The sequence below is a fragment of the Pelophylax lessonae genome, assembly GCF_965119305.1.
Source record: "Pelophylax lessonae genome assembly, chromosome: 4".
NCBI classification, from domain to species: Eukaryota; Metazoa; Chordata; class Amphibia; order Anura; family Ranidae; genus Pelophylax; species Pelophylax lessonae.
In genome coordinates, this window is record NC_138771.1 from 189,955,259 (window position 1) to 189,982,292 (window position 27,034).

A 27,034-nucleotide genomic window follows, 5' to 3' on the forward strand; every position below is an offset into this window, starting at 1 on the left:
TCTGGTGTTAACCCCTTCCTGCCAATGTCACTAGTATAGTAACAGTGCATGTGTTTAGCACTGATTACTGTAGTAATGTCAGTGGTCCCCCCAAAAGTGTCAAAAATGTCAGGTGTCCGATCTTCCTGCTGCAATGTCAGTCCCGCTAAAAATCGCTGGTCGCCACCATTACTAGTAAAAAAAAAAAAAAAAAAAAAAAAAAAGACCTAAATCTTTCCCCCTGTTTGTAGACGCAATAACCTTTGCGCAAACCAATTACATAGTTACATAGTAGTTGAGGTTGAATAAAGACAATAGTCCATCCAGTTCAATCTGTGTAGGTGTGTGTGGCTGTAATCATCTCTCTTACCCCTGAATGTTCTGATCATTGAGATGTACGTCCAAGAGTCTTTTGAAAGCAACCATACTTCCTGCAGAAACCACCTCTTGTGGTAGAGAATTCCACAATCTTGTAGCCCTAATAGTAAAGAACCCCCTGCGTTGCCTGAGGTTAAAACGCTTCTCCTCTAATCGCATTGTATTCCCTCGAGTCCTCATGCAATCCTTTCGACTGAATAGCTTTTTTTCTATGCTGAGATCACCTTTGAGGTATTTATAAATTGACATCATGTCCCCTCTCAGGCGTCTTTTCTCTAGGGAGAATAAATCAAGCGATTGCAGACGTTCTTCATAAATAAGGTCCTCCAATCCCCTAATTAGTTTAGTTGCCCTTCTCTGGACTCTCTCCAGCTCCAACACATCCCTCCTGAGGACTGGCGACCAGAACTGGACAGAATACGCCAGATGCGGTCGGACCAGAGTTTTATAAAGTGGTAGGATTATAGTTTTATCTCTGGAATACATCCCTTTCTTTATGCATGCTAATATTCTGCCGGTTTTGGCAGCTGCCGCTTGACATTGCATGCTATTGCTTAGTCTGTCCTCTACCAAGACTCCCAGATCTTTCTCCATTTTTGATTCCCCCAAAGGTTCCCCACCTAAAGTGTATTGTGCTTTTATGTTTTTAGTTCCCAAGTGCAAAACCTTACACTTCTCCACATTGAACCTCATTTGCCATGTCGTTGCCCACTCTGTTATTTTGTCCAGGTCATTCTGTAGGATATCTGCTTCATGCTGTGCAGTTATTGCCCTGCCCAATTTTGTGTCATCTGCAAAAACTGATATAGAGCTACTGATCCCGTCCTCAATGCTGTTTATGAATAAATTAAACAGGGTTGGTCCCAGGACTGAGCCTTGGGGGACCCCACTTACCACCTCAGACCAGTCTGAGTATGCACTATTTATTACCACCTTTTGGACACGCCCTTTTAGCCAGTTCCGTATCCAAGAGCAAACCTTGTGGTCGATGCCTGCAGACGTTATTTTATAAATGAATCGCTTGTGGGGAACTGTATCAAACGACTTGGCAAAATCCAGGTACACCACATCCACTGGTCTCCCCCTATCTAGCTCAAAGCTCACCTCCTCGTAGAATGTTAAGAGATTGGTTTGACAAGAACGCCCATTTGTAAACCCGTGCTGATTACTGCTGATGATGTTGTTGTCTTTAGCAAACTCTACGATATAGTCCCTTTATCATCCCCTCCAGAAGTTTACATACTTCGATGTCAGACTGACAGGCTTATAATTTCCCGGGACAATACACTTATTGGGATTTGTTTTTACCAAAAATATGTAGCAAAATACATATTGGCCTAGAAAGTAAAAAATATATATTTTTTTCCTCAGAATTATCGCTCTTTTTATGTTTATAGCGCAAAAAAAAAAATCGCAGAGGTGCTCAAATACCACCAAAAGAAAGCTCTATTTGTGGGAAAGAAAAGGACATCAATTTTATTTGGGTGCATCGATGCACGACTGTGTAATTGTCCGATAATCCTGCCGCAATGTCAGTAAAAACAAGAAAAAAAAAGTCCATAAATGTATTGTGTAGTTTGTAGACGCTATTACTTTTGCGCAAACCAATCAAAATACACTTATATAAAAATATGTAGCAGAATACATACTGGCCTAAATTGGTGAAAATTTTTGATTTTTATATTGGGAATGTTTTTTATAGAGGAAGGTAATAAAGAGTTTGGTTTTTTTTTTTTTTTTTAAATTGTTGTTCTTCTTTTGGTTATAGCACAAAAAAAATACACACAGGTGATCAAATGCCACCAAAAGAAAGCTCTATTTGTGGGGGAAAAGAAAAAGAAAATACAAATTTTATTTGGGTACAGCGTCGCACGACCGCGCAATTGTCAGTTAAAGTAACGCAGTGCCGTATCACAAAAAATGGCCTGGTCATTAAGGGGGTAAAACCTTCAGGCCCAGAAGTGGTTAATGACCATTTTTGGGATACTGACTCTGTTGTTGAAGTAGTCTCAATGTGTCTTTGGTTCCCGTTTTGTAAATAACAAGGCCTAGGAAGAGAAAAACGCATGATAGAAAAGTGAGATGTCTTGTGTTGTATGGCGTCACAAACTGGAAAACCGTTCTCCATCCCCCACCTTCATTTACTCCTTTTTTTTTTTTTTTTTGTGTTGAGAAAACTAGGAACCCATTTAAAATTACAGGAGAGAGGCACGTCCTCCATAACTACAGTGGATAACTTGTTCATAGTTATGAATTGGATTCTTTGTTTAATTTTTCCAGATAGTAAAAGATAAAACCTAATTAGCCGGTGCTTGCAAGATCTCCAATTTGTGGAAATGTTTTTTTTTTTTCTACAGTGTTTGTAAGTATGTAGGTCCTTTAGTTTGTCTTTGCCAAATGCTTCAGATTTTTATTATTAAAGGCAAGTCTTGTTCTGGTAAAAAAAAATATATATGTACATTAGTACTTTTCACTGAGGAGGAACTGGGGTGTTTGGGTGGAATTCCATGCTGTGTGTCCATAGAAGAAGAAAAACCATGGCAATCATAAGTGATCCATATCATATTTTTTTTTGGCAGATATTGAGACGTTTCATATAGACACAGATAAAAATGAAGATCAAAAAGTGGTAAGTTTTTAAACCTGAATTGTAACATATTTCATGGGTATCTTATGCTCCTAAAGTGGTAATTGGTAAGTGGTCACCACATAATATGCAATGTTACATCAAAAGTAATACCTTTTTAGACAGTCAAGGTTAGTGTATCCAGTATATGGGTGTTTGTGTATTACTTAGAGATATAAATAGCAATTTTGAATTTGTACATATAATTGGAACTAAACCCATTGATTTAACAGTTAAAGAAAAAACGGTTACAGGAATGTAACTGTCACACTGGTTGTACTCCCAACCAAACCATCGAATGTCTGGTGTCATAACTGATCACATGTGCAGCACCATGGCAGTTGAAGATCAAACAATGGCCATGGTGGGAGCTTCCTTGGCTGAAAACAATAGGAGGGTTTAGTTATCTTTGTATTCCAGTGGTTGTGACTAGAGGTGAGCGAAAACCTGGATGCCCGGGTTCGGCGGGTTTGGCCGAACTTGGAAAAAAAAGTCCGGGTTTGTGACCCGGACTTAACCCAAACTGTACCCCTATCCCCAACCCCATTAAAGTCAATGGTGACCCGAACTTTTGAGCACTAAAATGGCTCTAAAAAAACATGGAAGGGGCTAGAGGGCTGCAAATGGCAGCAAAATTGTCTTAACCACTTGCCTACAGTGCACTTTCACCCCCTTCCTGCCCAGACCGATTTTCAGCTTTCAGCGCTCTCACACTTTGACTGAGAATTACTCAGTCATGCAACACTGTACCCATACAAAAATTGTGTCCTTTTTTTCACACAAATAGAGCTTTCTTTTGATGGTATTTGATCAATACTGGGTTTTTTATTTTTTGTGCTATAAATAAAAAAAGACTGAAAATATCGTGAAAAAACGCATTTTTCTTTTTTTCTGTCATAAAATTTTGCAAATTAGTCATTTTTCTTCACAAATTTTGGCCAAAATTTATACTGCTACTTATCTTTGGTAAAAATAACCCAAATAAGTGTATATTATTTGGTCTTTGTGAAAGTTATAGAGTCCACAAGCTATGGTGCGAATCATTGAAAATTGATCACACTTGATCACACCTGATGTACTGAAGGCCTATCTCATTTCTTGAGACACTAAAAAGTCAGGAAAGTACAAATACCCCCCAAATGACCCCTTTTTGGAAAGTAGACATTCCAAGGTATTTAATAAGGGGCATGGTGAGTTTTTTGAAGTTGTCATTTTTTCCCACAACTCTTTGCAAAATGAAGATTTTTTTTTTTTTTTTTTTTTTTTACAAATTGCCATATTAACAGGTTATTTCTCTCACACAGCACATGTATACTTGCAACTACACCCCAAAACACATTCTACTACTCCTCCTGAGTATGGCGATACCACATGTGTGAGACTTTTTCACAGCCTGGCCACATACTGAGGCCTAACATTCAAGTAGCCCCGTCCGGCATTCTAGGAGCACAAATTACACATATAATTTCCTGACAACCGATTGCACTTTTGAAGGCCCTGGAGCACCAGGACAATGGAAACCCCCATAAAATGACCCCATTTTGGAAAGCAAACAGCCCAACGTATAATTTTTGAGGCATAATGAGTCTTTTGAATATGTCATTTTTTTCCACAAGTTTTTGGAAAATGTGGAAAGAAAATGAAAACACATTTTTTTTTACACAAAGCTGTCCATTTATGCAATATTTCTAACACATAGCATGTACATAGCAAAAATTGCACCCCAAAATACATTCTGCTATTCCTCCTGAGTATGGCGATACCACATGTGTAACACTTTTTCACAGCCTGGCCACACACATAGGCCTAACATCCAAGTAGCGCTTTACACAAAGTTGTCCATTTATCCACTTTAAGACTGGGCCTATTTTTGACACTTGGTGTTTACAAGCTAAAATCATTTTTTTTGCTAGAAAATTACTTGGAACCCCCAAACATTATATATTTTTTTTTAGCAGAGACCCTAGAGAATAAAATGGAGATCGTTGCAATATTTTTTATCACACCATATTTGCGCAGCAGTCTTCCAGATGCGATTTTTTTGAAAAAAATTCACTTTTTTGAACTAAAAAATAAGAAAACAGTAAATTTAGCACAATTTTTTTCCATAATGTGAAAGATAATGTTACGCCGAGTAATTAGATACCCAACATGTCATGCTTCAAAATTGCGCATGCTCACAGAATGGCGCCAAACATTGGTACTTAAAAATCCCAATAGGCAACATTTTAAAAATTTCTGCAGGTTACTAGCTTAGAGTTACAGAGGAGGTCTAGGGCTCAAATTATTGCTCTCGCTCTAACGATCGCGGCGATACCTCACATGTATGGTTTGAACACCGTTTACATATGTGGGCGGGACTTGCGTATGCGTTTGCTTCTGCGCGCGAGCTAACGGGGACAGGGCGCTTTAATTTTTTTTTTTTTTCCTATTTATTTTATTTATTATTTTTTTATTTTTACACAGTTTAAACAAAAAAAAATGTTTTGATCATTTTTATTCCTATTACAAGGAATGTAAACATCCCTTGTAATAGAAATAGGCATGACAGGTCCTCTTTATTGTGAGATCTGGGGTCAAAAAGACCTCACACCTCACAACTACACTAAAAAAGAAAAGAAAAAAAAAAAATTGTTGAAAGAGGAAAAAAAAAAAAGCAAAAAAAAAAGCGGCCCTTTAAACCGGTTGCTAGGCAACGTCTTTTGACGTAGCTCCGGTCCTCCAAGACCATAGAGTTGAGTGAGGGCCATCTTGCCCTCACTCGACTTCCTGTCTCTGAGTATCCGGGACCGGATAGTTTTCCCCGCTGCCGGCGGGTCCGGTAAGCTGGGAAAACGTCTGGGACGCGGCAGGAGGGGGGGGGGGCACCTCTTCCCCTGCACCGTAAGGGTAATTCCGCGGCGAATCCGCCACTGGGACCACCCTTATCTGAAAGCCGACCGCCCGCCGTTTCAAAAAATACCGGGGTTATGCGGGCTATCTGCTGCCATAACCCCAGTATTTAGCTTTTAATGGCCGACGCATATAGTCGTTAGGCGGTCAGTAAGTGATTGCATGCATATGGCAAACAGGTGACGATGACTGATGGGGTGACAGGTGACGATGACTGATGGGGTGACAGGTGACGATGACTGATGGGGTGACAGGTGACAATGACTGATGGGGTGACAGGTGACAATGACTTATGGGGTGACAGGTGACAATGACTTATGGGGTGACAGGTGACGATGACTGATGGGGTGACAGGTGATGATGACTGATGAGGTGACAGGTGACGATGATTGAGGTGACAAGTGACGATGATTGATGGGGTGACAGATGACAATCACTGACAGGGTGACAGGTGACGATGATTGATGGGGTGACAAGTGACGATCACTGATGGGGTGTCAAGTGACGATGATTGATAGGGTGACAGATGACGATGACTGATGGGGTGACAGGTGACAATGACTGATGGGGTGACAGGTGACGGTGATTGATGGGGTGACAGGTGACAGGCGATGGTCACTGATGGGTGACAGGTGACGGGCAATGGTGCACGGCGGTACTGATGGCAGTCTCTGGTGACCGGTGAACTTTAGGCTATGTTCACATGTGAGCGTAGCGATCGCGGGCAGAATCACTGCGATTCCGCCCGTGATCCAGAAATCATTGCAAATTGCGGGGCGCCTGTGCGTTGCCCGTGATTTGCAATAGCACCCCAAACGCTGTGCGATGTTGCTGCGATTTCCGCCTGCCGAATCGCGGTAACATCACGCAAACAACGCATGACGCTCCAAAGAAGCTCTTGTACCTTTTTTGGGCGTCATGCGTTGTTTGCGCGATGTTACCGCGATTCGGCAGGCGGAAATGGCGGCAACATTGCACAGCGTTTGGGGTGCTATTGCAAATCACGGGCAACGCACAGGCGTCCCGCAATTTGCAATGATTTCTGGATTGCGGGCAGAATCGCGGTGATTCTGCCCGCGATCGCTGCGCTCACATGTGAACGTTATGGGTGGCAATTTCTGGGCACTGATGAGGTGACTGTTGGGTGACAGGTGACATTGGGGGTGGGCTGAGGACTGTGTGGGGACATTTATTGGTGTGATTTTACTTTTGCAGGTACACAGAGCAGTAACTCACTGTTTCTAGTTCTTCTCCCCTCATATTGGAAACTGTATGAGGAGAGAAGAGCTAGTAACACTGAGTTACTGCTCTTTGTTTACATTTTCTGATCGGCTGTGAATGGATTCACAGCCGATCACATAGTAAACAGTCACTGTCAGTGACTGTTTACTACTGCCGGTGACAGCTGTGTTCCTACGGAACACGGTGCCACCGACATGACCGCGCTGCGCGCTCCCGATCGCGCATGCGCGGTCATCTCCCGGCCGCCTCCATTGTGATCGGCTGTGTCATTGGAACACAGCCGATCACGTGGGAAACAGCCACGCCCAGTGGCTGTTTCCCCCCTGCCGGTGACGGGGGGTGTCCCGGGGACACCCCGACACCGGCAGTGCACGGCGGCGCGCCCGCGATCGCGCGCCTGCCGTGCATTTCCTGGGTCACGTCATATGACGTCCGCCCAGGATAATAGCCGCACCGTCCCGCCGTCATATGACGGTGGGCGGGCGGTAAGTGGTTAAGAGCATGGCAAGTGCTCTGCAAACAAATGTGGATAGGGAATAACTTAAAATAACAACATAAAAATAAATAATCATCTTGATCTAGGAGGACGAGGCCCATATGGATTAGGGGGTTGAGGTGGTGGTGGATGTGGCGGTGTAGGTGGAAGCGGTGGTGATGGACGACGAGGTAGCCAATACTGGTTTTGGTTTTTAATTTTATTTTTTTTAAATTGGGGTACACCACAAAAGTGTAAGAAAGATCAAATACAACAATAGCTGGGTAAGGCCGGTATACATGTCTATTTTGCACAAAGTACAGACAAGTCTTGTGGGATCCATGCCTGGTTTATTTTAATGAACGTGAGCTTGTCCACATTGTCTCTGGACAGGCGGCTGCGCTTGTCTGTGATAACGCCCCCAGCCGTGCTAAATACCCGTTCAGATAATACACTGGCTGCAGGGCAGGCCAGCACCTCCAAGGCGTAAAGGGCAAGCTCAGGCCATGTGCCCAACTTGGAGACCCAGAAGTTGAAGGAGGCAGACCCGTCATTCAGTACGTCTAGGCGTGTGCACACATACTGCTCCACCATGTTAGTGAAATGCTGCCTCCTGCTAAGACGTTCCATATCAGCTGGTGGTGCTGCTGCTTGCTGACAAAGCTTTTCCACATTTCGGCCATGCTAACGCTGTCTTCTGAGGTGCTGGCGGTGCCCTGGCTGCGTTGGCGACCTCTTCCTCCTCCTCTGCCTTGGCCTTGTGCTTCCACTGTGCCCCCGCTGTCAGGTGGGAATGCCACCAGCAGCGTGTCTACCAGCGTGCGCTTGTACTCCGATCACGCTCCAATGAGGGAATTAAGGATGGTACGTTGTCCTTGTAACGGGGATCCAGCAGTGTGGCCACCCAGTAATCGGCACAAGTTACAATGTGGGAAACTCGGCGGTCGTTGCGGAGACACTGCAGGATGTAATCGCTCATGTGTGCCAGGCTGCTCGGAGGCAACGAAAAGCTGTCCTCTGTGGGAGGTGTATCTGTCCTCTGTATCCCCCCAGCCACGCCCCAGTGATGGCTATGAGCTGGCCTGGGTGCCACCCTGCTGTGAACATGGTTCCATCTCCTCCTCCTCATGCAGAACTGTGCCCCTGCTGGACAATTGTGTACCTGGCGTTTGTGGATGCAGGAACCCACCCTCGGAGCCACTTGTTAATGACTGCCCTGAAAGCCTTGGAAATGATACCTCTTCTCATCATCCTCCTCATCCTCACCCTGTGCCACATCCTCTTCTATCATTGCCCGAAGTGTTTTTTCAAGTAGGCATAGAAGTGGAATAGTTAAGCTGAGAACGGCGTCATTGGCACTGGCCATGTTGGTGGAGTACTCGAAACAGCGCAACAAGGCACACAGGTCTCGCATGGAGGCTCAATTATTAGTGGTGAAGTGGTGCTGTTCCGCAGAGCGACTCACGCGTGCGTGCTGCAGCTGATACTCCACTATAGCCTGTGGCTGCTCACACAGTCTGGCCAGCATGTGCAAGGTGGAGTTCCACCTTGTGGGCACGTCACAAATGAGGCGGTGAGCGGGAAGGCCGAAGTTGCGCTGCAGCGCTGACAGGTGAGCAGCAGCAGGGTGAGAACGCCGAAAGTGCGCACAGAGGGCCCGCACTTTCTGCAGCAGCTCTGACATATCAGGGTAATTTCTAAGGAACCTCTGCACCACCAAATTCAGCGCATGCGCCAGGTAAGGCATGTGTGTCAAACCGACTAGGCCCAGAGCGGCTACAAGATTTCGCCCGTTAACGCACACCACCAGGCCGGGCTTGAAGCTCACTGGCAGCAACCACTCATTGGTCTGCTGTTCAATGTCCCTCCACAACTCCTGCGTGGTGTGAGGTTTTCCCCCCCCAAACAGGCAAATTTTAAAACTGCCTGCTGTCGTTTACCCCTGGCTGTGCTGAAGTTGGTGGTGAAGGTGTTGCGCTGACCAGAGGAGGCGGTAGAGGATGAGGAAGCGGAGTAGGAGGAGTTAGGAACAGGAGGCAAACTGAAGCGCCCTGCAATCCTCTGTGGTGGAAGGACATACGCCAAACTGCTATCTGCCTCAGGCCCAGCCGCCACTGCATTTACCCAGTGTTCTGTTAGGGAGATATAACGTCCCTGACCGTGCTTACTTGTCCACGTAATAATCAATAAATTATCAGCGCAACCAACTAGTGGAAAAAAACAAAAATGGTATAAACAATTGAAACAGCAAATTTAATACTGGTGCAAATAAGTATATAAATATCAGTGCAATAATCCGGCTGCAAACACAAATTGTGTAACGCCTCACAAATAATATGCAAATACCTATAAAAGTGCTGCGCCAGAAATACTTAATCAATATATAAACAGGTGATATTTATGGTGTAATAAATATCAAGAGTCTAGAATAAAGTCCATAAGTGTTCAAATAAAGGTGAAAAGAAACTTCCAACAAGGTAGTAAAAAACCAAGGTGGTAAGAAAATCATAAATATGTCTTTACAAACACCGCTGTGCATATATCCCACCACCGGCTAGATTGGTCTCTCACCTCAGCCACAGACCCATAAAGGGTCAGAAATCGCATATATCAGCTGTAGCAGCCTGGGGATTATCCTCTCCTAGCTCTCTCGGACAGCCCAACATAGATCACTCAGGTGGGGGATGGATGAACTCCAATCAAACTCCGAAATCGTGTATATATAAAACAAAGGGGACATATATAGTGCTCTCCGTCTTAATACCAATGTCTTTATTAGATATAGTAAAAGGTACTCACGTTTAGCGGCACTCAGCGGTGCACGCAATGCAGACAGATACACATGCAGCTGGGACAAAGGGAAAGTACAACGTTGGGTACGCAGGCTCCGCCCCCTATATGCGTTACGTCAGAGCTAACCAATAGCCTTCGACTTCTTAGTAGGGGTAAGCTCTGACGTAACGCGTTGTATGTGAAGACATTTTTATGATTTTCTTACCACCTTGGTTTTTTTACTACCTTGTTGGAAGTTTCTTTTACCTTTTTATTTGGACACTTATGGACTTTATTCTAGACTCTTTTTGATATTTATTACACCATCAATATCACCTGTTTATATATTAAGTATTTCTGGCGCAGCACTTTTATAGGTATTTACTGGTCCTCGTATCCGTAGTTAGGGGGGCCTTGCCACAGATGGCGTTGCGCAGTGCACACCTGATTTTGTCACCCACTTGGTTGTGCAGGGAAGGGGTGGCTTGCCTGGAAAAGTAGTGGTGGCTGGGCACGACTTACTGTGGGACAGCCACCCCCATAAGGCTTTTAGAACGCTGCTTCTTGACCAGACGGAATGACAGCATTTCAAAGGCCAGGAATTTTGAAATGCTGGCATTCAGGGCCAGGGATCGTGGGTGGGTAGGGGGGTACTTTCTCTTCCGCTCCAGTGTTTGGGAGATAGAAAGCTGAACGATTCCACGGGGACATTGTGGAGATGGTTGTTGGTGACACAGGTGGTGGTGTTGCTGGCAGATCCTCTGTTTGCGGGTTGGCAGATGCCACTGTCACTACAGAGGAAGATGAAGAGGCCGTGACTGCAGCAGAAGAGGAAGCCGCAGGAGCCAGAGACCTTTCTTGGTTTTTGAGGTGTCTACTCCACTGCAGCTCGTGCTTTGCACTTAGATGCCTGGTCATGCAGGTTGTGCTCAGGTTGAGAAGGTTTATGCCTCGCTTCAGGCTCTGATTGCACAGCGTGCAAACCGCTCGTGTCCGGTCATCACATTGTCTGAAGAACTGCCACGCTAGGGAACTCCATTGAGCTGGCTTTGGTGTACTCGGTCCCTTGCTGCATTGGGCAGTAGCAGGCGTAGTGTCTAGGGCATGGCCGCTCCACTTTTGCACCCTGCTCCCTCTTCTGCTGTGCTGGTGGCTCTGTGTGACTACCGCCTCTTCCTCCAAACTACCCAGGTCACCTGCAATGACGTTCATTCCATGTGGGGTCGAGGACCTCATTGTCCTCCACATCTTCCGCCCAGTCTTTACCCATCCCCTCCATGTGGGTCTCCACAATTGAGAATTCCGCAGCAGTTGGCACCTGTGTTTCGTCATCATCTGATACATGCTGCGATGGTCCACCCATGTACTCATCTTGAGACATAAGTGGTTGGGCATCGGTGCACTCAATCTCTTCCACTTCTGGGGCAGGGCTAGGTGGATGGCCCTGGGAAACCATGCTCACAGAGTCATCAAAAAGAAGAGATTGCTGCGTGACTTGGGGCTCAGACTGCTTGGCTGATTTTCAAGGGGGTGAGGTGAAAGATTGATGGACATCGGCTGCAGGTGCCAACTCTGACCTTTCAGCAGATGTCTGCAGGTGCCAACTCTGACCTTTCAGCAGTAGACTGGGTGGGAGACAATGTGAAGGAACTGAAGGCACTGTCAGCAACCCAATCTACTATCGCCTGTACTTGTTCTGGCCTCAACATTTGTAGAGGCACATTAGGCCCTGCCAAATACTGCTGCAGGTTCTGTCGCCTACTCAACCTGAGGAAGGTGTTTCTCTTGTGCGTGTAGCTGGCACAGATCGCCCATGTCCTCTCCTTGCAACAGGAGCTCCACCAGCAGCACCACGACCCAAGCCACGTCCCTTATTTGACCATCTCCTCATATTTCTCTAATTTAGGATCTTCCCCTAAATGGGTGTTTATTGAATAGCGGAATACAACAACCATTTCCAATGGGTGTATCTCAGAGTAACATATGCAGACTAGGCTGCAATTTAATTTTTTTTCCCTTTTTTAAATGGGTTTTTATTGAAAAGCGGAATACAACAATAGTATCCAATGGGTGTATCTCACAGTAACATGCAGACTAGGCAGCAATTTAATTTTTTCCCCCTAAATGGGTTTTTATTGAATAGCGGAATACAACAACCATATCCAATGGGTGTATCTCACAGTAACGTATGCATGAAAATGTTTTATTTTTCCCTTTTAATTGGTGCTTTTTGAATAGTAGATTAGAACTGCAGTGTCTTAACGCTGTATGACAGTGTCACAGCAAAGTATGAATGAAAAACTGAAAAATGTCCCCTTAAATCGGTGCTTTTAGAATAGTAGATTAGAACTGCAGTGTCTAAACGCTGTAAGTCACAGTAAAATATGAAGGATAAAACGTTTTCTTTTTTTTTTTTTTTTTTTTTTTTTTTTTTTTTTTAAATCCAGATTAAGCAGACACATATGCACTGAGCTTGCACTACATGGCCGCTGCACGCCGTACACCTAACAGACTGATAAAAGTTGTTTTTTTTTTCTCCCTCCTCCTCACTAGGCTCAGGTCAGGGCAAAAAGATTGTGCACTGCACCCCCACACAATAAAATCAATGTAGATCGCTGTCTGATTAACCACCTCCCACCCGGGCCATTGTAAATATACGGCCGGGTGGGAGTCTCGTCCTTCTGAATGGACGTTCCGGAACGTCCTTCAGAAGGAGAGAGATCGCGCCGCCGCGGGCACGCGCAGCGACGCGATCTCGATGTGCCTGTGTCCCTCGGACACAGAGCAACATCATTCGGCAGGAGGGCCCTGTGATTGGCCCTCCTGATCACATGACGGCTGTGTCCAATCACAGCCGTCATGTAATGTAAATAGAGCCGTTGTAACGGCTTCGATCTCTTCTCCTCCTGACAGATCCTGTCAGTGAGGAGAAGAGAACAGGATCGGTGCTGCTGCTGGGGTGATCAGTGAGTATTTCTAATTACTCACTGATCACAGGGGGGTCTGTGCTGGTAATCAGATGATTGATTACCAGTACAGCCTTGGGGGGGGGGTGCCACTAAGCCACCAGGGATGCCCACCATGGCCACCAGGGATGGCAAGCAGGGCTCAGAGAGCCCCCCCAGTGCCCTCCCTATCAGTGTTGCCCACCAATGCCATCTATCAGTGCTGCCCACCAATGCCATCTATCAGTGCTGCCCACCAGTGCCGTTATTGCCATCTATCAGTGCCGCCCACCAGTGCCCATTACTGCCCACCAGTGCCCCCCATCAGTGCCGATCAGTGCCCCCCATCGGTGCCGATCAGTGCCCCCCATCAGTGCCGATCAGTGCCAATCCTTGCCGCCCAACAAGGCCACCTATCAGTGCCCATCAGTGCCGCCAATCAGTGCCCATCAGCGCTGCCTATCAGTGCCCACCAATGCTGCATATCAGTGCTATCTATCAGTGCCACATATCAGTGCTGCATATCAGTGCTACCTATCAGTGCCCATCAGTGCTGCATATCAGTGCCACCCCATCAGTGCCACCCCATCAGTGTCTCCTCATCAGTGCCTGTCAGTGCGGCATCATCAGTGCTCATCAGTGCAGGAAAAAACATATCTATTTACAAAATTTTATAACCTAAACAAAAAACTTTTTTTTTTTTTTCAAACTTTTCAGTCTTTTTTTATTTGTGCACCAAAAAAGAAAAAACCTGACGGTGATCAAATACCACCAAAAGAAAGCTCTATTTGTGGGGAAAAATGACACAAATTTGGTTTAGGTACAGTGTTGCATGACCGCGCAATTGTCATTCAAATTGCAACCGCGCTAAAAGCTGAAAATTGGTCTGGGAAGGAAGGGGGTTTAAGTGCCCAGTATTGAGGTAGTTAAAGAAGATTCTTCCTATTCTTTCCCTGAAAGCATTCTCCAGCCTGCCCCTACAATAATCTCCTATCTCTCCCTCAGCAGCATCAGAAACCTCTCCCTACAGTAGGTAGAGCAGAGTGACGTGCGGCGATACGTGACTCCAGCTTATATAGAGGCTGGGTCACATGCTGCACTGGCCAATCACAGCCATGCCATTAGTAGGCATGGCTGTGATGGCTTCTAAGGGCACACTAGTTAAACGCTTCCTGATTGGCAGCCTTGTTGCCTTCGCTCAACCCTAGTTGTGACTGCAATTGTTACAATGGGGAAAATGATCTTTCTCTCTTCATTGACACACTGCTCCTGATCTTCTTAACCATTGGGTTATACTGTTAGAAGTCCAAACACCATTCATTCCTCAACGCTCTTTTTTAAAGCGCAAAAAATCCTCTTTATTTAAGGAACGGTTTTCCTTGGTATCAATCCATTTTTCTGGAAGTTTTGAGGGGCAGTAATATTGTAAGAGAAATCAAGCTTGAAACTTGTTGGATATATAGTGCCAAGACATATGTCCCATGAATGAATGTGGAAACGGATGTTAATGCTTTTATTGCTAACAGTTAATTTTTAAAAATGTTATCCATGTTATGCGATTTTTTTGTTGATTTATTCATCCTATTTATTACTGTTTGCTCTTATGAATTTTTTCCCATGCATTGATGTATGTATTGCCAAATGTTTTTTAACCTCTAGATAGATGGAGCCATGTCCTGGTGCGCGATTTAAAACTTATTTTTATTCTGTATTATTGTCAATGTTTTTATGTTTGGGGATAATTTGTTTTTACCCCTTTTTTAATAATAAAATAGTGGCTATTGTTCGTTCAACTTAAATGTTGCTATATTCTTATTGGGTATGATCTGTCCCTCGGTTGTGGATTGTTAGATCAGCCTGTATAATATCTATATCTATAATATCTGGTCTTCGCTTCCTGTTATTGGGACGCAAGGCTTGCTATCAATTAGGGATCGACCGATTATCTGCAACACCGATATATCGAGAGCTGATGCACTTTACCCAATATATCGGACTTGGCCCCTGAGGTTACCCATATTGCCGATTTATTTCAGAAAGTGTTTTGTACCGGAGTGATGCCTGCAGCTAGAGGCATCACCCCGGTACCGGCGTCTATAGCCGACGGTCAGGTGCCTCCCGTCCGGTGGGACAGGAGACCCGGGCAACCAGCCTGCATGGCCGCTCGAAGACCCGATCAAAGCCGCATTCGGCTCTGATCGGGTCTCCATGCAAAAACACAGAAGTGATGTCATGACTGGCACCTGGCACCAGATTAAAAAAAAAATGACAGCATTCGAAACAGCCAAACTTGCCGTTTTTGAATGCTTTTAAGTGCAAAGGAGGGGTTTGGGGTCTTTCAGACCCCCATATCCCTCCACAAGTGCACCTGTCAAGTTAAAAAATAAAAAAATACATTTTTCTTTTTGTAAATGTACTAAAATATCGGCCGATACCGATACGCGATGACCAAAATATTGGTATCGGCATGAAAAAGCGATATCGGTCGATCACTACTATTGGTTGCTTACTATTTTGACCTTCTTTACAGTAGGTTCACATCTTGGGGTAAGAGGCAGTGTGTTTGGTATTTGGTAGTGGCTCTCTTTTGATCTCTATGTGATCAACCCTCACATTTTGCTTCTATGTTTAATTTTTGATCTTATTCGATTTTGGACTTTCATTTACTTATACCGCTGTACTCTTTGTTGTTATATTTATGCTTTTATTCCTGCATGCATGTGCCAGCAGCTTGATTTTAGTGACCATTTGATTGATGAGCTATTTATGTGATCATCTGATATATGAGCTATTTTATGTTATCCTAGCGCAACTTTTTGACATTTTTTACATTGGGTTATACTGCCCCCTACAGGAGCAGGACACTAGGCAGAAATAAAGTCTGGCTACGCCTAAAAGCAGTCCCAGGGCGTATACTCCCTCTCTCTGCTATAGGTTCTGCCTAGTCAGGAGTAAGGACCTAGTTCCTTGCTGGGATCTCTGGTCCTGACAATTTTTTCCTTTTTTTTTTATATAGAATTTTTTCTCTGGTTTCTATTGCTGTGAGAGCTACAATCAACTGCCAGACTGGACAATCTAGATCCAGTGGTCACACCAGTCTGGCCAGCGAGCTTGCGCAGACCTCAACTCAACTCCACGCTAGGTCGACCGTGACATAGCCCCACTTGCAAGGTTGCATACGACCGGGTCTCGGCCCGAGTTGCAGCGTTCCGTCTGGCCAACAGCCCCCCCATTACGATGGACAGGAGGTTCTGCCTATAGCGGTGCCTGTCTGGTTCCTGGTATGGTGAGTAGTTGTCTTTCCTCTCCCCCTGGAGGGTTTTGGGGGGACATGGGCCGCTACTTGGGATAGTCGGACCCCCCGGGTTTCTCTTTCCCATCAGGCACCCCCCCTTATTCTGTCCCCCATCCTACCCCCCCTACCTCCACTTATGCTGTGTAGGTGGTCGGGTCTAACCTCCTGGGGTAAGGGCAGGGTGCTATGCTGGCCATGGGGGCGTGCAGCCGGCGACCGAACGATCGGCTGTTCGAGGGAAGTTGTACCTTGTGGGGGCTCCTGCAAGGGCCCCCCGTCCTCTCTGGGCCTGTCCTTGAGGCCTAGGGATCCCTCCTGGGTCCCTGGGAGCCTTGTTGTGCTGCACAGGGCTGCCATTTTCCTGTAGCCTCTGTTTAAAGCATGGCGGCCATGTTTGTGTAGTCCGGCGGCCATTTTGCAGTGGTTATTGAAATTAGCCAGAGTGCTCCTTCCTCTGGACAAACTCCTAGAAACTACAGACTGCAATTCGTCTCCTGCTGTCCAGCATGGTCATCCTTCCGGACTTGCATGCGGGTGCGGGGCCTGATGGTGTCTACCTTCGAGGCGTTTCTGTTTGCAGTTTTTCATACGAGATCCCTGCAAGGGAGATTCTGGCCAAATGCGACAAGAATCCACAGTCTCTGGACAATCAGACCCAGCTATTGTGGCTTTGTGCTCCGGCTGGGCAAATCCTTCCTCCCCTTGTATTGGACAGTGATCACGACTGCTGCCAGCCTGTCCGGTTGGGGAGGCGTCCTCGGAAACTATTCTGCTCAGGGGATCTGGTCACTGGAAGAGTCCAGACTCCTGATCAATGTCTTGGAACTTCGACCAATCAGACTGTGCCTGGAACATTGGATGGATTGTCTTCAGGGATGTCCAGTGCGTATTAAATCGGACAATGCCCCCTGGTTATGTCAGTCACCAGGGGGGGCACAAGAAGTGTCCTGGCGGCTCTGGAGGTAGCCGGCATTCTAAGGCAGGCAGAACATTTTGTTCCAGCCCTCTCCCGGGATGGAAAACTTTCCCGGGATGGAAAACTGGCAGGAGGAATACCTCAGTCGGCAGGGGCAGGCGTTGGAACAAAGGGGAGTGGTCTCTTCATCCGGTGGGGTTTTCATCAGTTGTCTCTGGTGGGGCATCCCCGTGGTGGATCTCTTGGCTTCACCACTCAACGGAAAGGTGCAGAGGTTTGTGGCTTGGTCTCTGGATCCTCTGGCGAACGTCACAGATGTGCTGGTGGCCCCGCGGGGTCAGTATCATCTGATTTACGCCTTCCCTCCTCTTAAGCTTCTGCCTAGACTTCTACGTAGGATCGAGGCAGAAGGGATTCCGGTCATTTTAGTGGCCCCGGATTTGCCTCGCCAGGCTTGGTACGCCGATCTGGTGCAGCTGGTCGCCGACGTTCCTTGGAAGCTTCCTCTCAGGGAGGATCTGCTGTCCAAAGATCCAATCTTCATCCTGCTTTGCAGTCGGGACTTGGTGTTTCCAAAGCTGTGAAAGTTAGAAAACCTACTTCAAGGAAGATCTACCGTCGTACGTGGAAGACGTACATTGCGTGTTGTGAGTCTCTTGGGGTTTATCCTCGCTTTTGTTAAGTGGCTCGGATTCTTGACCTTCAACGGGGAGTTGAGCAGAAACTGGCCTTGAGTACTATCAAGGCTCAGGTGTCGGCCTTAGTGGTCTTATTTCAACGGCCATTGACCACATACTCCCTGGTGCGTACTTGTCTTTAGGGAGTTAGGCACTTGACTCCTCCAATGCGGTCTCTGTTGCCGCCTTGGGACCTCAATTTGGTGCTTTCGGTCCTCCAGAAGCCTCCCTTTGAGAATTTTCTGTAGATTCTCCTGCTTACACTGTCCCAGAAGGTGGCCTTTTTGATGGCTTCACCTCTGTGCGCAGGGTGTCTGAATTGGTGGCATTATCCCGTCGTTCAGCTTACTGGTGGTTACAGTGATTAGGTGGTTCTTTGCTCCTGTCCGTCGTTCCTTTCTTAGGTTGTCTGATTTTTTCATTTGAACAAAGACATTGGGTTTGCCTTCCCTGTGTCTCAGGCCAACACATCTGAAGGAAATTGCTTTGCATGCCTTGGGATGTGGACTGGGCAGTTAGGGTGTACCTGGCAGCTACGGAGTCTTTTAAGAAGTCAGACTCTCTATTTGTGCTCACGGATGACCTCAGAAAGTTATCCATTTCCTCTGCGACCATTTCCAGATGGATCAGACAGATGGTGGTTTCTGTCCATTGCATCCCATGGTCAGGTTCCTCCTTTCCCTGTCAAGGCGCATTCTACTCGGGTGTTCAGTGCCTCCTGGGTTTTCCGTCATCAGGTGTTAGTGATGCAGGTTTGCAAGGCAGCCACCTGGTCGTAGGTGCACACTTTCACAAAGTTCTATAAAGTGGATGCGTTGGCATCTGCGGATGCTTCCTTCGGCCGCAAGGTTTTTACAGGCTGCTGTTTGGAGGATCTGGTCCTCTTTGAGGGTGTATTGTTTTTTTTTTTTTTCAGGTGAACTCCAGTAGTTTTCGTTGAGCTCCTGTTTACCCGTTTGGCTATAGTTAGCCCTGGGAATTTATTTTGCGCTGTTCCCACCCCTCATGTTTAACACTGCTTTGGGACATCCCAGTGGTTAAGATCAGGAGCTGTGTCCATCAATGAACGATGGAGAAAATTGGATTTTTGACTTAATGTAAAAAATCAATTTCTCTGACGTTAATTGACGGACACAGCACCCACCCCGCTGGAGTTTTAATTTTTCTGACACTGCTTGTAACAAAATGGAGTACCTATAACCGAGAGAGGGAGTTTACCCCCTGGGACTGCCCATAGGCGTAGCCAGACTTTTTTTTTCTTTCTGCTTAGCAGACATGGGAGCAAGTCACAAGCAAGTCTCAAGTCTTAACCTTCAAGTCTCAAGCAAGTCCCAAGTTACTGTGGCGAAAAGCAAGTCAAGTCGAGTCCCTGCTAGAAGTCAAGCAAGTCAAGTCAAAATACTGATCTACTCCAATTTTCACCTTTTTTTAAAGCGGTTGTAAACCTAAAAAAAAAAAAAAAAAAAAAAAAAACAAAAAAACAAACCCTGCAAGACAAAGGCATAATGAGCTAGTATGCATCACATACTAGCTCATTATGAATTACTTACTTTAGAACAAAGCCCCGACACGGACCCCCGGACACCACTGTGGGAGCTGACATCATCCCTCGGCGTCTCTTCCGGGTTCGGCGGCTCCGGCCAATCACAGCGCCGGAGGCGAGATGATGTCACTCCCGCGCATGGAGTCCTTTTCCGGCAAGCTCCCAGCATGGAAAGCTGAAGGTCCGCCGGACCTTCAGAGTGCATGGGCCGCTCACGTGAGCGGCTGCATGCAGTTCAAATATCTCCTAAACTGTGCCGGTTTAGGAGATATTAATTGTACCTACAGGTAAGCCTTATTATAGGCTTACCTGTAGTTAAAAGTGGAAAAAAGCGGGATACTACCGCTTTAAATCAGTTAAGTCAGTGGTCAGGAAAGGTTTTGTTTTATTTTCAACATTAACAAAACTGCTTGGTGCTTTTTTTCTGGGCATATTAAAGAAACACTTTGAATGCCCAAACAGCTCAAAATCCTTCGTCCGGTCATGTTTCAACACCACAGTCACTAAAAAACACGTTAAGTATTTTCCATTGTTAAACAGCCAGTGTCCTAAAAATCAGAACACACTGAGGGGTTTTAAGTGACTGTGGTGTCAGAAACATAACAGGCACATTAGTTTTGCTTTAACACATCTTGAGAAAATGCAAATATTTAATAACTTAAAAAAGTAAAGTCATTTCGAGTCATATGTCTCAAGTCAGTCAAGTCTCAAGTCATGAATACCAAGTCAAGTCAAGTCTTTTATTAATTTTAGTCAAGCAAGTCTCAAGTCCTCAAACTGGCGACTTAACCACTTAAGCCCCGGAAGATTTTACCCCCCTTCCTGACCAGGGCCTATTTTGCGATTCGGCACTGCGTTGCTTTAACGGACAATTGCGCGGTCGTGCAACGCTGTACCTAAACGAATTTGACGTCCTTTTTTCCCCACAAACAGAGCTTTCTTTTTGTGGTATTTGATCACCTGTGCGATTTTTTGATCATGCGCTATAAACAAAAAAAGAGCGTCAATTTTGCAAAAATAACTATTTTTCACATTTTATATGAAATTCCCAAAAAAAATGTAAAAATCAAAATTTTTTTAACATTTTCGGCCAATTTATTTTATGCTACATATGTTTGGTAAAAAAAAATTGCAAAAAGCATTTTTTGATTGGTTTGCGCAAAAGTTATTGCGTTTACTAAGGGAAAGATTTTTGTCTTTTTTTTTTTTTTTTTTTCGGGACTGCGACATTGCGGCGGACAGATTGGACCCTTGACTGACATTTTTGACACTTTTGGGGTTACCAGTGACATTACTACAGTAATCAGTGCTATATATATATGCACTGTTACTGTAAAAATGACACTGGCAGGGAAGGGGTTAACTTTGAGAGGAAGGGGTTAATAAGAGGGAGGGGTTAAGTGTGTCCCTAGGGGCGTGTTTCTAACTGTGATTGGATGTGGCTACTTGTGTAAGAACAGAGATCAACGGTCTTACATAGTAGAACCGTATGATCTTCATTCTTACATAGGGGAGAATGACAGGCGGCTGTGTTTATATTAGCCGCCTGCCTTTCTCCTGCTCTTAATGGACGATCGTGAGGGCCCGGCGGACATCGGGTCTGCCGGGCACACGCGCGAGGGGGGGTCCGTGAGCGAGCCTCCGGCGGCGCGCGTTTGCTCCCCAGAGCCTCACAGACTAGCGAAGTAGACCTACGCCGCTTTGCCTGTGAGGGGCTGACTGCCGACGTAGATCTGAGTTAGGCAGTCGGCAAATGGTTAAGTCTGACTTGTCAAGTCATGTGACTAAAGTCCCCCACCTCTGCTGCTTAGTGTCCTATTCCTGTAGTGAGCAGTATAACCCAATGGTTTAGAAGATCAGGAGCTGTGTCAGTCAATGAACATCAGAGAAATGGATTTAACGGTAATCCCATTTTTGTTATACTTTAGGCAGTTGATAAATAGTGTCGGTCTTATGACTGTTACCAGTTTTAATTTAAGAAAGCTGCTCTGATGATCATTCTGGAGTTGTTTTACATCAGAGCACTAAACCGTGATGGTTAGAAGTTTTTATCTTTTTGCGTATGTATAACTGGCCCGTGGATTTGTATTTTTAATATGGACTATTTTCCCTGTGCTACAGGTAATTAAAAATCCTGGACAGATCGTTAAGGAAAGAATAGCTGAAGACTTTGTGTGGGCACAATGGGACATGTTGGGCCAGAGGCTCTTTTATATTATTCCCAAGGTATAGTGTTGTGTGTTCCAGCCATGCATGTTTAATTATCTTTTTCATTTTTAAACCAGTACATTTTACTTTTACCACTCATTCACTGGTAGTGAATCATTGTCATTTAAAACACACCCATCTAAAAGATTTACCTGCAGCAATTGGTGAATGTCATATTATTATTTATAAATATGCCGACACATGTTTCTTTTGATGCATCTTTTTGGCAGGAACACTTATTAAAAAAAAAAAAAATGTGCTCTGCAAAGATGTTCAAGATTTTACCTGGTTACATTTATTTATCTAGGCAGGCAATATTTTTTATTAAAGCTTACAAAGTCAACCCTACATATAAAAAAAAAGCCCTTTCAATGCTAGGAAGAACATGCTTGTTTTTTTTTTCAAAAGCATATGGGAGACAATGACCTCATTAGTCTCTGTAAACAAAGTCAAAGTATTTCTTCCACAGCAATAATGAGTTGCAAAATCATATTGATATATAAACTGCAACAAACATAGAAGGGAGTTAGAAAGGATTGGGAAGGGAGTAAAAGGGTCTACTACAGTAGGACCGCTGTGCTGGTCATGGAGGTGAGATGTAGTAAATCCATGGGTCCCAGACTAATTAAAATTTGGTCTGTGAAATATTTAATATGCTGGAAAACCTATTCCCTAAGGGAATCACCAACTTCTTATGCTAGCTCCTTGCTATTCTAGCCAGGACCATAAAATATAATAATATTCCTGATCCCTTGGGATTGACTGGGGAAAGGGGGAAATAAACATGCAACAGGTCCTTTTCAGTGTTTTTTTTTTTTATTATTATTTAAGGTGTAGTTGAGGGCAGAAACCCTTGTCCAAAACCTCTGAGCTTTTCGGCACAGCCATCATATGTGCAACATGTAGCATCCTCAAACATTTTGTCAATATACCAATTAAATTAGCTGCTTTTTCTTTTTTTTGTAGAGATGATGTACCATTTTAGGTGCTAATTTAAAGTTTGCTTCTATTAACCACTTCTGGACCAGAAGGATTTGCCCCTTTAATGACTAGGCCATTTTTTGTGATTCGACACTGATTACTTTAGAGGACAATTGCACGGTCGTGCGACGCTGTACCTAAATAAAATTTATTTTTCACTTTCTGCTATAGAACCTTCTTCCCAAAAAAATTAAAAAATCAGATTGTTTTTCATCCTGTTAGGCCAATGTGTATTCTGCTACATATTTTTGGTAAAAAAAAATCCCAATAAGCGAATTTTGATTGGTTTGCGCAAAAGTTATCGCGTCTACAAACTATGGGAAAGATTTATATTTGTCATCTTTATTTTTTTTTACTAGTAATGGTGGCGATCTGCGATTTTTAGCGGGACTGCGACATTGCGGCGGACAGATCGGACCCCTGACACTTTTGGGGGGACCAGTGACATTACTAAAGTAATCGGTGCTAAAAATATGCACTGATACTGTAATAATGACACTGGCAGGGAAGGGGTTAACCCAGGGGTAAACAAAGGGTTAAGTGTGAGCCTAGGGGGGAGTGTTTTCTAACTGTATGGGGCAGGGACTTGTAAAATAAACTCAGAGACCTGTGATCCTATATAGGAGGATCACAGGCGCTCTGTGGTCATTTCAGAGAAAACAACGGTCTGCTGTGTGCACAGCAGCAGTTGTTCTCTTTCAGCGGGAAGCAATCACGGGTGCCTGACCGCAATCGTGGCCGCTGGCTCCGCGGATCAGCATCCCCGCTGCCTAGTGGGGGCGACGCACGCTCGCCCCCCAGAAGCGCTCCCACGAACTGCCGTACAATTACGTCGATTCGGGCAGCCGAGCCAGCCTGCCGCAGTATATATGCGGCGTGCAGTCAGGTCAGCAAGTGGTTAAGACTGTGTTAATTGAGAATAGATCTATTGGCCACCATACTGCATCACTTAGAAAGTTCAGAGGGCTTGTTTAGATCTGCTTCCAAAAGGTTCATGTAGGACAGTTTCTGGGTTGTCTCATGTAATAGCCTATCGATTGTGGAAATGTGGCCTTTCATTAAAGACCTTTACATGGCTTTTCAAAAGGAATCCACCTGACTGCAGGGTCACCTAGGATTTGCTGCTGCAGAAAAGGTTTTATCCAATTATTTCGGACTTGGTAATTTTCGAGGAAAGTGATTTAACTTGTATAAAGATAATAAATAATCCTTTGACAATGTGGAGGTTAGTAGAGTGCAGCAGTGCCTTCCTGTTCGGCAGAGAACCCTTGTTAGATTGCACTAGCAAATTGTAATCTATAAACTTAGATTCTTACAATCCATAAAAGACTAAACCCCACCTCCAGCACAGACCTCCCCAATAAAGACAGCGATATCCAGCATTAATATAAAGATTCTCCCCCCCCCCAACACAAACCCTTCTGTACAGACCCCCTAAGAACATGGTCCACCCCCATACAGACACCCCATCCAGCTAAGACAGCTGTGTCAGAGAAGGCAGGGCACAACAGTGACAGAAGCTTAGACTGGTTATCACGAGGTAAGGATTAAGCAAAATTTCAGGGTTGGTGGTAGACGGGATAGCAATAGGATCAGGGTACCAAGTTAATGGCAGGCGCTGACTTTAAGTAATGTAACTGCAACTTAACTGATGCAGAATGCATATGCTTTGGGTCAAGCATTGATTGAAGTGTGACCATACCACAGTGCTGAACATCTTCAAGCAGTTGGCATGACTGTGTGCCTAGCCCTAGACACCACATAAATGAGCATTCTAGACACCACATAAATGAGCATTTCAGAAAGGGTAGAAGAGGTCAGGGAGCTTTTTCATATATACAGTAGGTCATTAGAAGACTTGCAATTCAGAATATATAACCGCACATTGCCCTCGTCATTGCCCTTTATTGCAGTCCTAACATTCCCAGTGCTGATGCAATTTTTACATTAGTGGTGGCTGAAATACAGTTACTATTGAAAGAGAGTTTCTTCAGTCCCTCCCAACAAAGAATTAAGTCAGCAGCTACAAATACTATAGCTGTTGACTTTTAATAAGAGGACACTTGCACTGTCCTCACTCTGGCCTGTTTTTCCCTGGTCTTCGTGTACCTAGTGCCACCATGATAACAGTGGGAATCTGACTGTGACTCCTTGCGGTTTCACAGCCGGCTCCCAACTGCGTATATGCAAGTTACACTGTCCTTTGTGATAGGTCCCGCAGCCTCTTGGGACCTGTGACATGTCCCAACAGGCGGGGCGGGGGGGGGGGGGTTGAGAGGAAGAGGTTCACATCTACTTGGATTGCCAATGTGGTCTGGGCAAGAGTGGGAGCGGGTACCAGTCAAAAAAATAAGTAAATATTGTGCCAAAAGCTGAAGGGGGGGGAGGAGGCAGAAAAGCAGAAATTCCCTTTTTGGGGGTTAAGTTACTGTTTAGGACCAATTACATTTACTATTTGCAGTTTAGTTATTTAAATTTACTTTTTATGTAGTCCGATGTCATCACAGCTTCTAGACTTTATCAGATGAGCTGCCCTTATACCGTAGGTATAGAAAATAATCTCCCCCCACTTTGAAATGAAATTTTGTTGCTTGGCATCCAGAAATAAAGACAGTTTTTGTTTTATCCAGCTGTACTTACGCAGTGCAACTTATAACATTAAGGTGAAAGCTATAACCTCAATATGTAAAAAAAGAAAGGTATATAAAAAGAAATGTAAAAACCGAAATTGCTCAGTTGCAAAAAGGATCACCCCCCTCCTAAAAATGACTTGAAAACTCAATCGGTTGTAGGTAATTACCTTCTGAATGGCGCACAAAGCCATTTGACTTTCAAGTGTGATCAGCTGTGGTCCTTTCGATTTTCCTCAGCATGAAAAGCGCTTTCCTGGAGTATTTCAGTCCCGGGGTAGTGCAACTGAAGCAAACCACTATGGGTGGCCAGGCACTGTCAAATCATCTCCAGGATAAAGTTGTGGACAGGCACAAATCAGGAGATGGATACAAAATTTTTTCAAAGGCTTTAACAATGTCTAGAAGCACAGGAAAGTCTATTAAGTGGAAGGTATTTGGTACAACACAGACCCTCCCTAGATCAGTACGTCGCTCCAAACTGGATGAAAGGGCCAAGAGGAAACTGGTCAGAGAGGCTACCAAGAGGCCTATAGCAACTCTGAAGCAGTTGGATGAATTTATGACAAAGTGGTCATTGTGTGCATGTGACAACAAAATCACAAATTCTCCACAAATGTGGCTTGTATGGGACAGTTGCAAGAAAAAAGCCACTCAAGAAAGGCCACATGCAGTCACGACTGCGCTTTACCAAAATGCACCTTGAAGAGTATGAGGCCACATGAAAAAAGGTGTTGTGGTCGGATGAGACTAAAATTAAATTATTTGGCCTTAGCACCAAACGATATGTCTGGCAGAAATCCAGTACAGCTCACCATCCAAATAACACCATTCCTACAGTGAAGCATGGAGGCGGTAATATGTTATGGGGGTGTTTCTCTGCAGCAGGGACTGGAGAACTTATATAGAAGGACAAAATGGATGAGGTAAAATACTGTCAAATTATTGAGGAAGATCTACTTCTCTCTGCCAGAAAGTTGTTGGTGGGAAGAGGGTTTACCCTCCAACATGAAAAAAGTGTAAATACCGCACTAACTAAAAGTGAGCTGCTAGCACAAACAACTGACAATAAAAGTTGTGAAAAATACAAAGTAGAACATAAGTGCAACGCTAAAAATAATTAGTAAACATTGATTATTCATATTACATTGCTGGGCTTCATACTTCACTTGTGGATCCAGTGTGTTTTTTGCACATCTTTATTTGCTTTATGGGACTTTTTTCACTTTGTTTTGTGATGTCTGTATGACCTTTATACATCACCATACTGATTTATGGGACTTTTTCATTATGGATAGGATGTTATGCTTAATAATCAATGTTCACTAATTATTTTTAGCGCTGCACTTATGTTTTACTTTACCTTCCAACATGACCTTGACCTAAAGCACACAGCAAAAAATGACCACACCGTGGTTGAAGGAGAAAAATGTATATGTCCTTGCATGGCCTAGTCAGAGACCAGACTTAAACCC

General features: G+C 44.7%; 1 protein-coding gene across 1 annotated transcript in view; it reads left to right on the forward strand.

Moving 5' to 3' along the window:
* The window catches only part of GSAP (gamma-secretase activating protein), a 214,831-nt gene that overhangs the window by 70,579 nt on the left and 117,218 nt on the right, over positions 1 to 27,034 (forward strand). The window contains exons 8-9 of the mRNA XM_082255164.1: positions 2,937 to 2,986; positions 21,862 to 21,966. Coding sequence (XP_082111290.1) covers positions 2,937 to 2,986; positions 21,862 to 21,966 — 155 coding nt within the window. The remainder of the gene's footprint in view (positions 1 to 2,936; positions 2,987 to 21,861; positions 21,967 to 27,034) is intronic.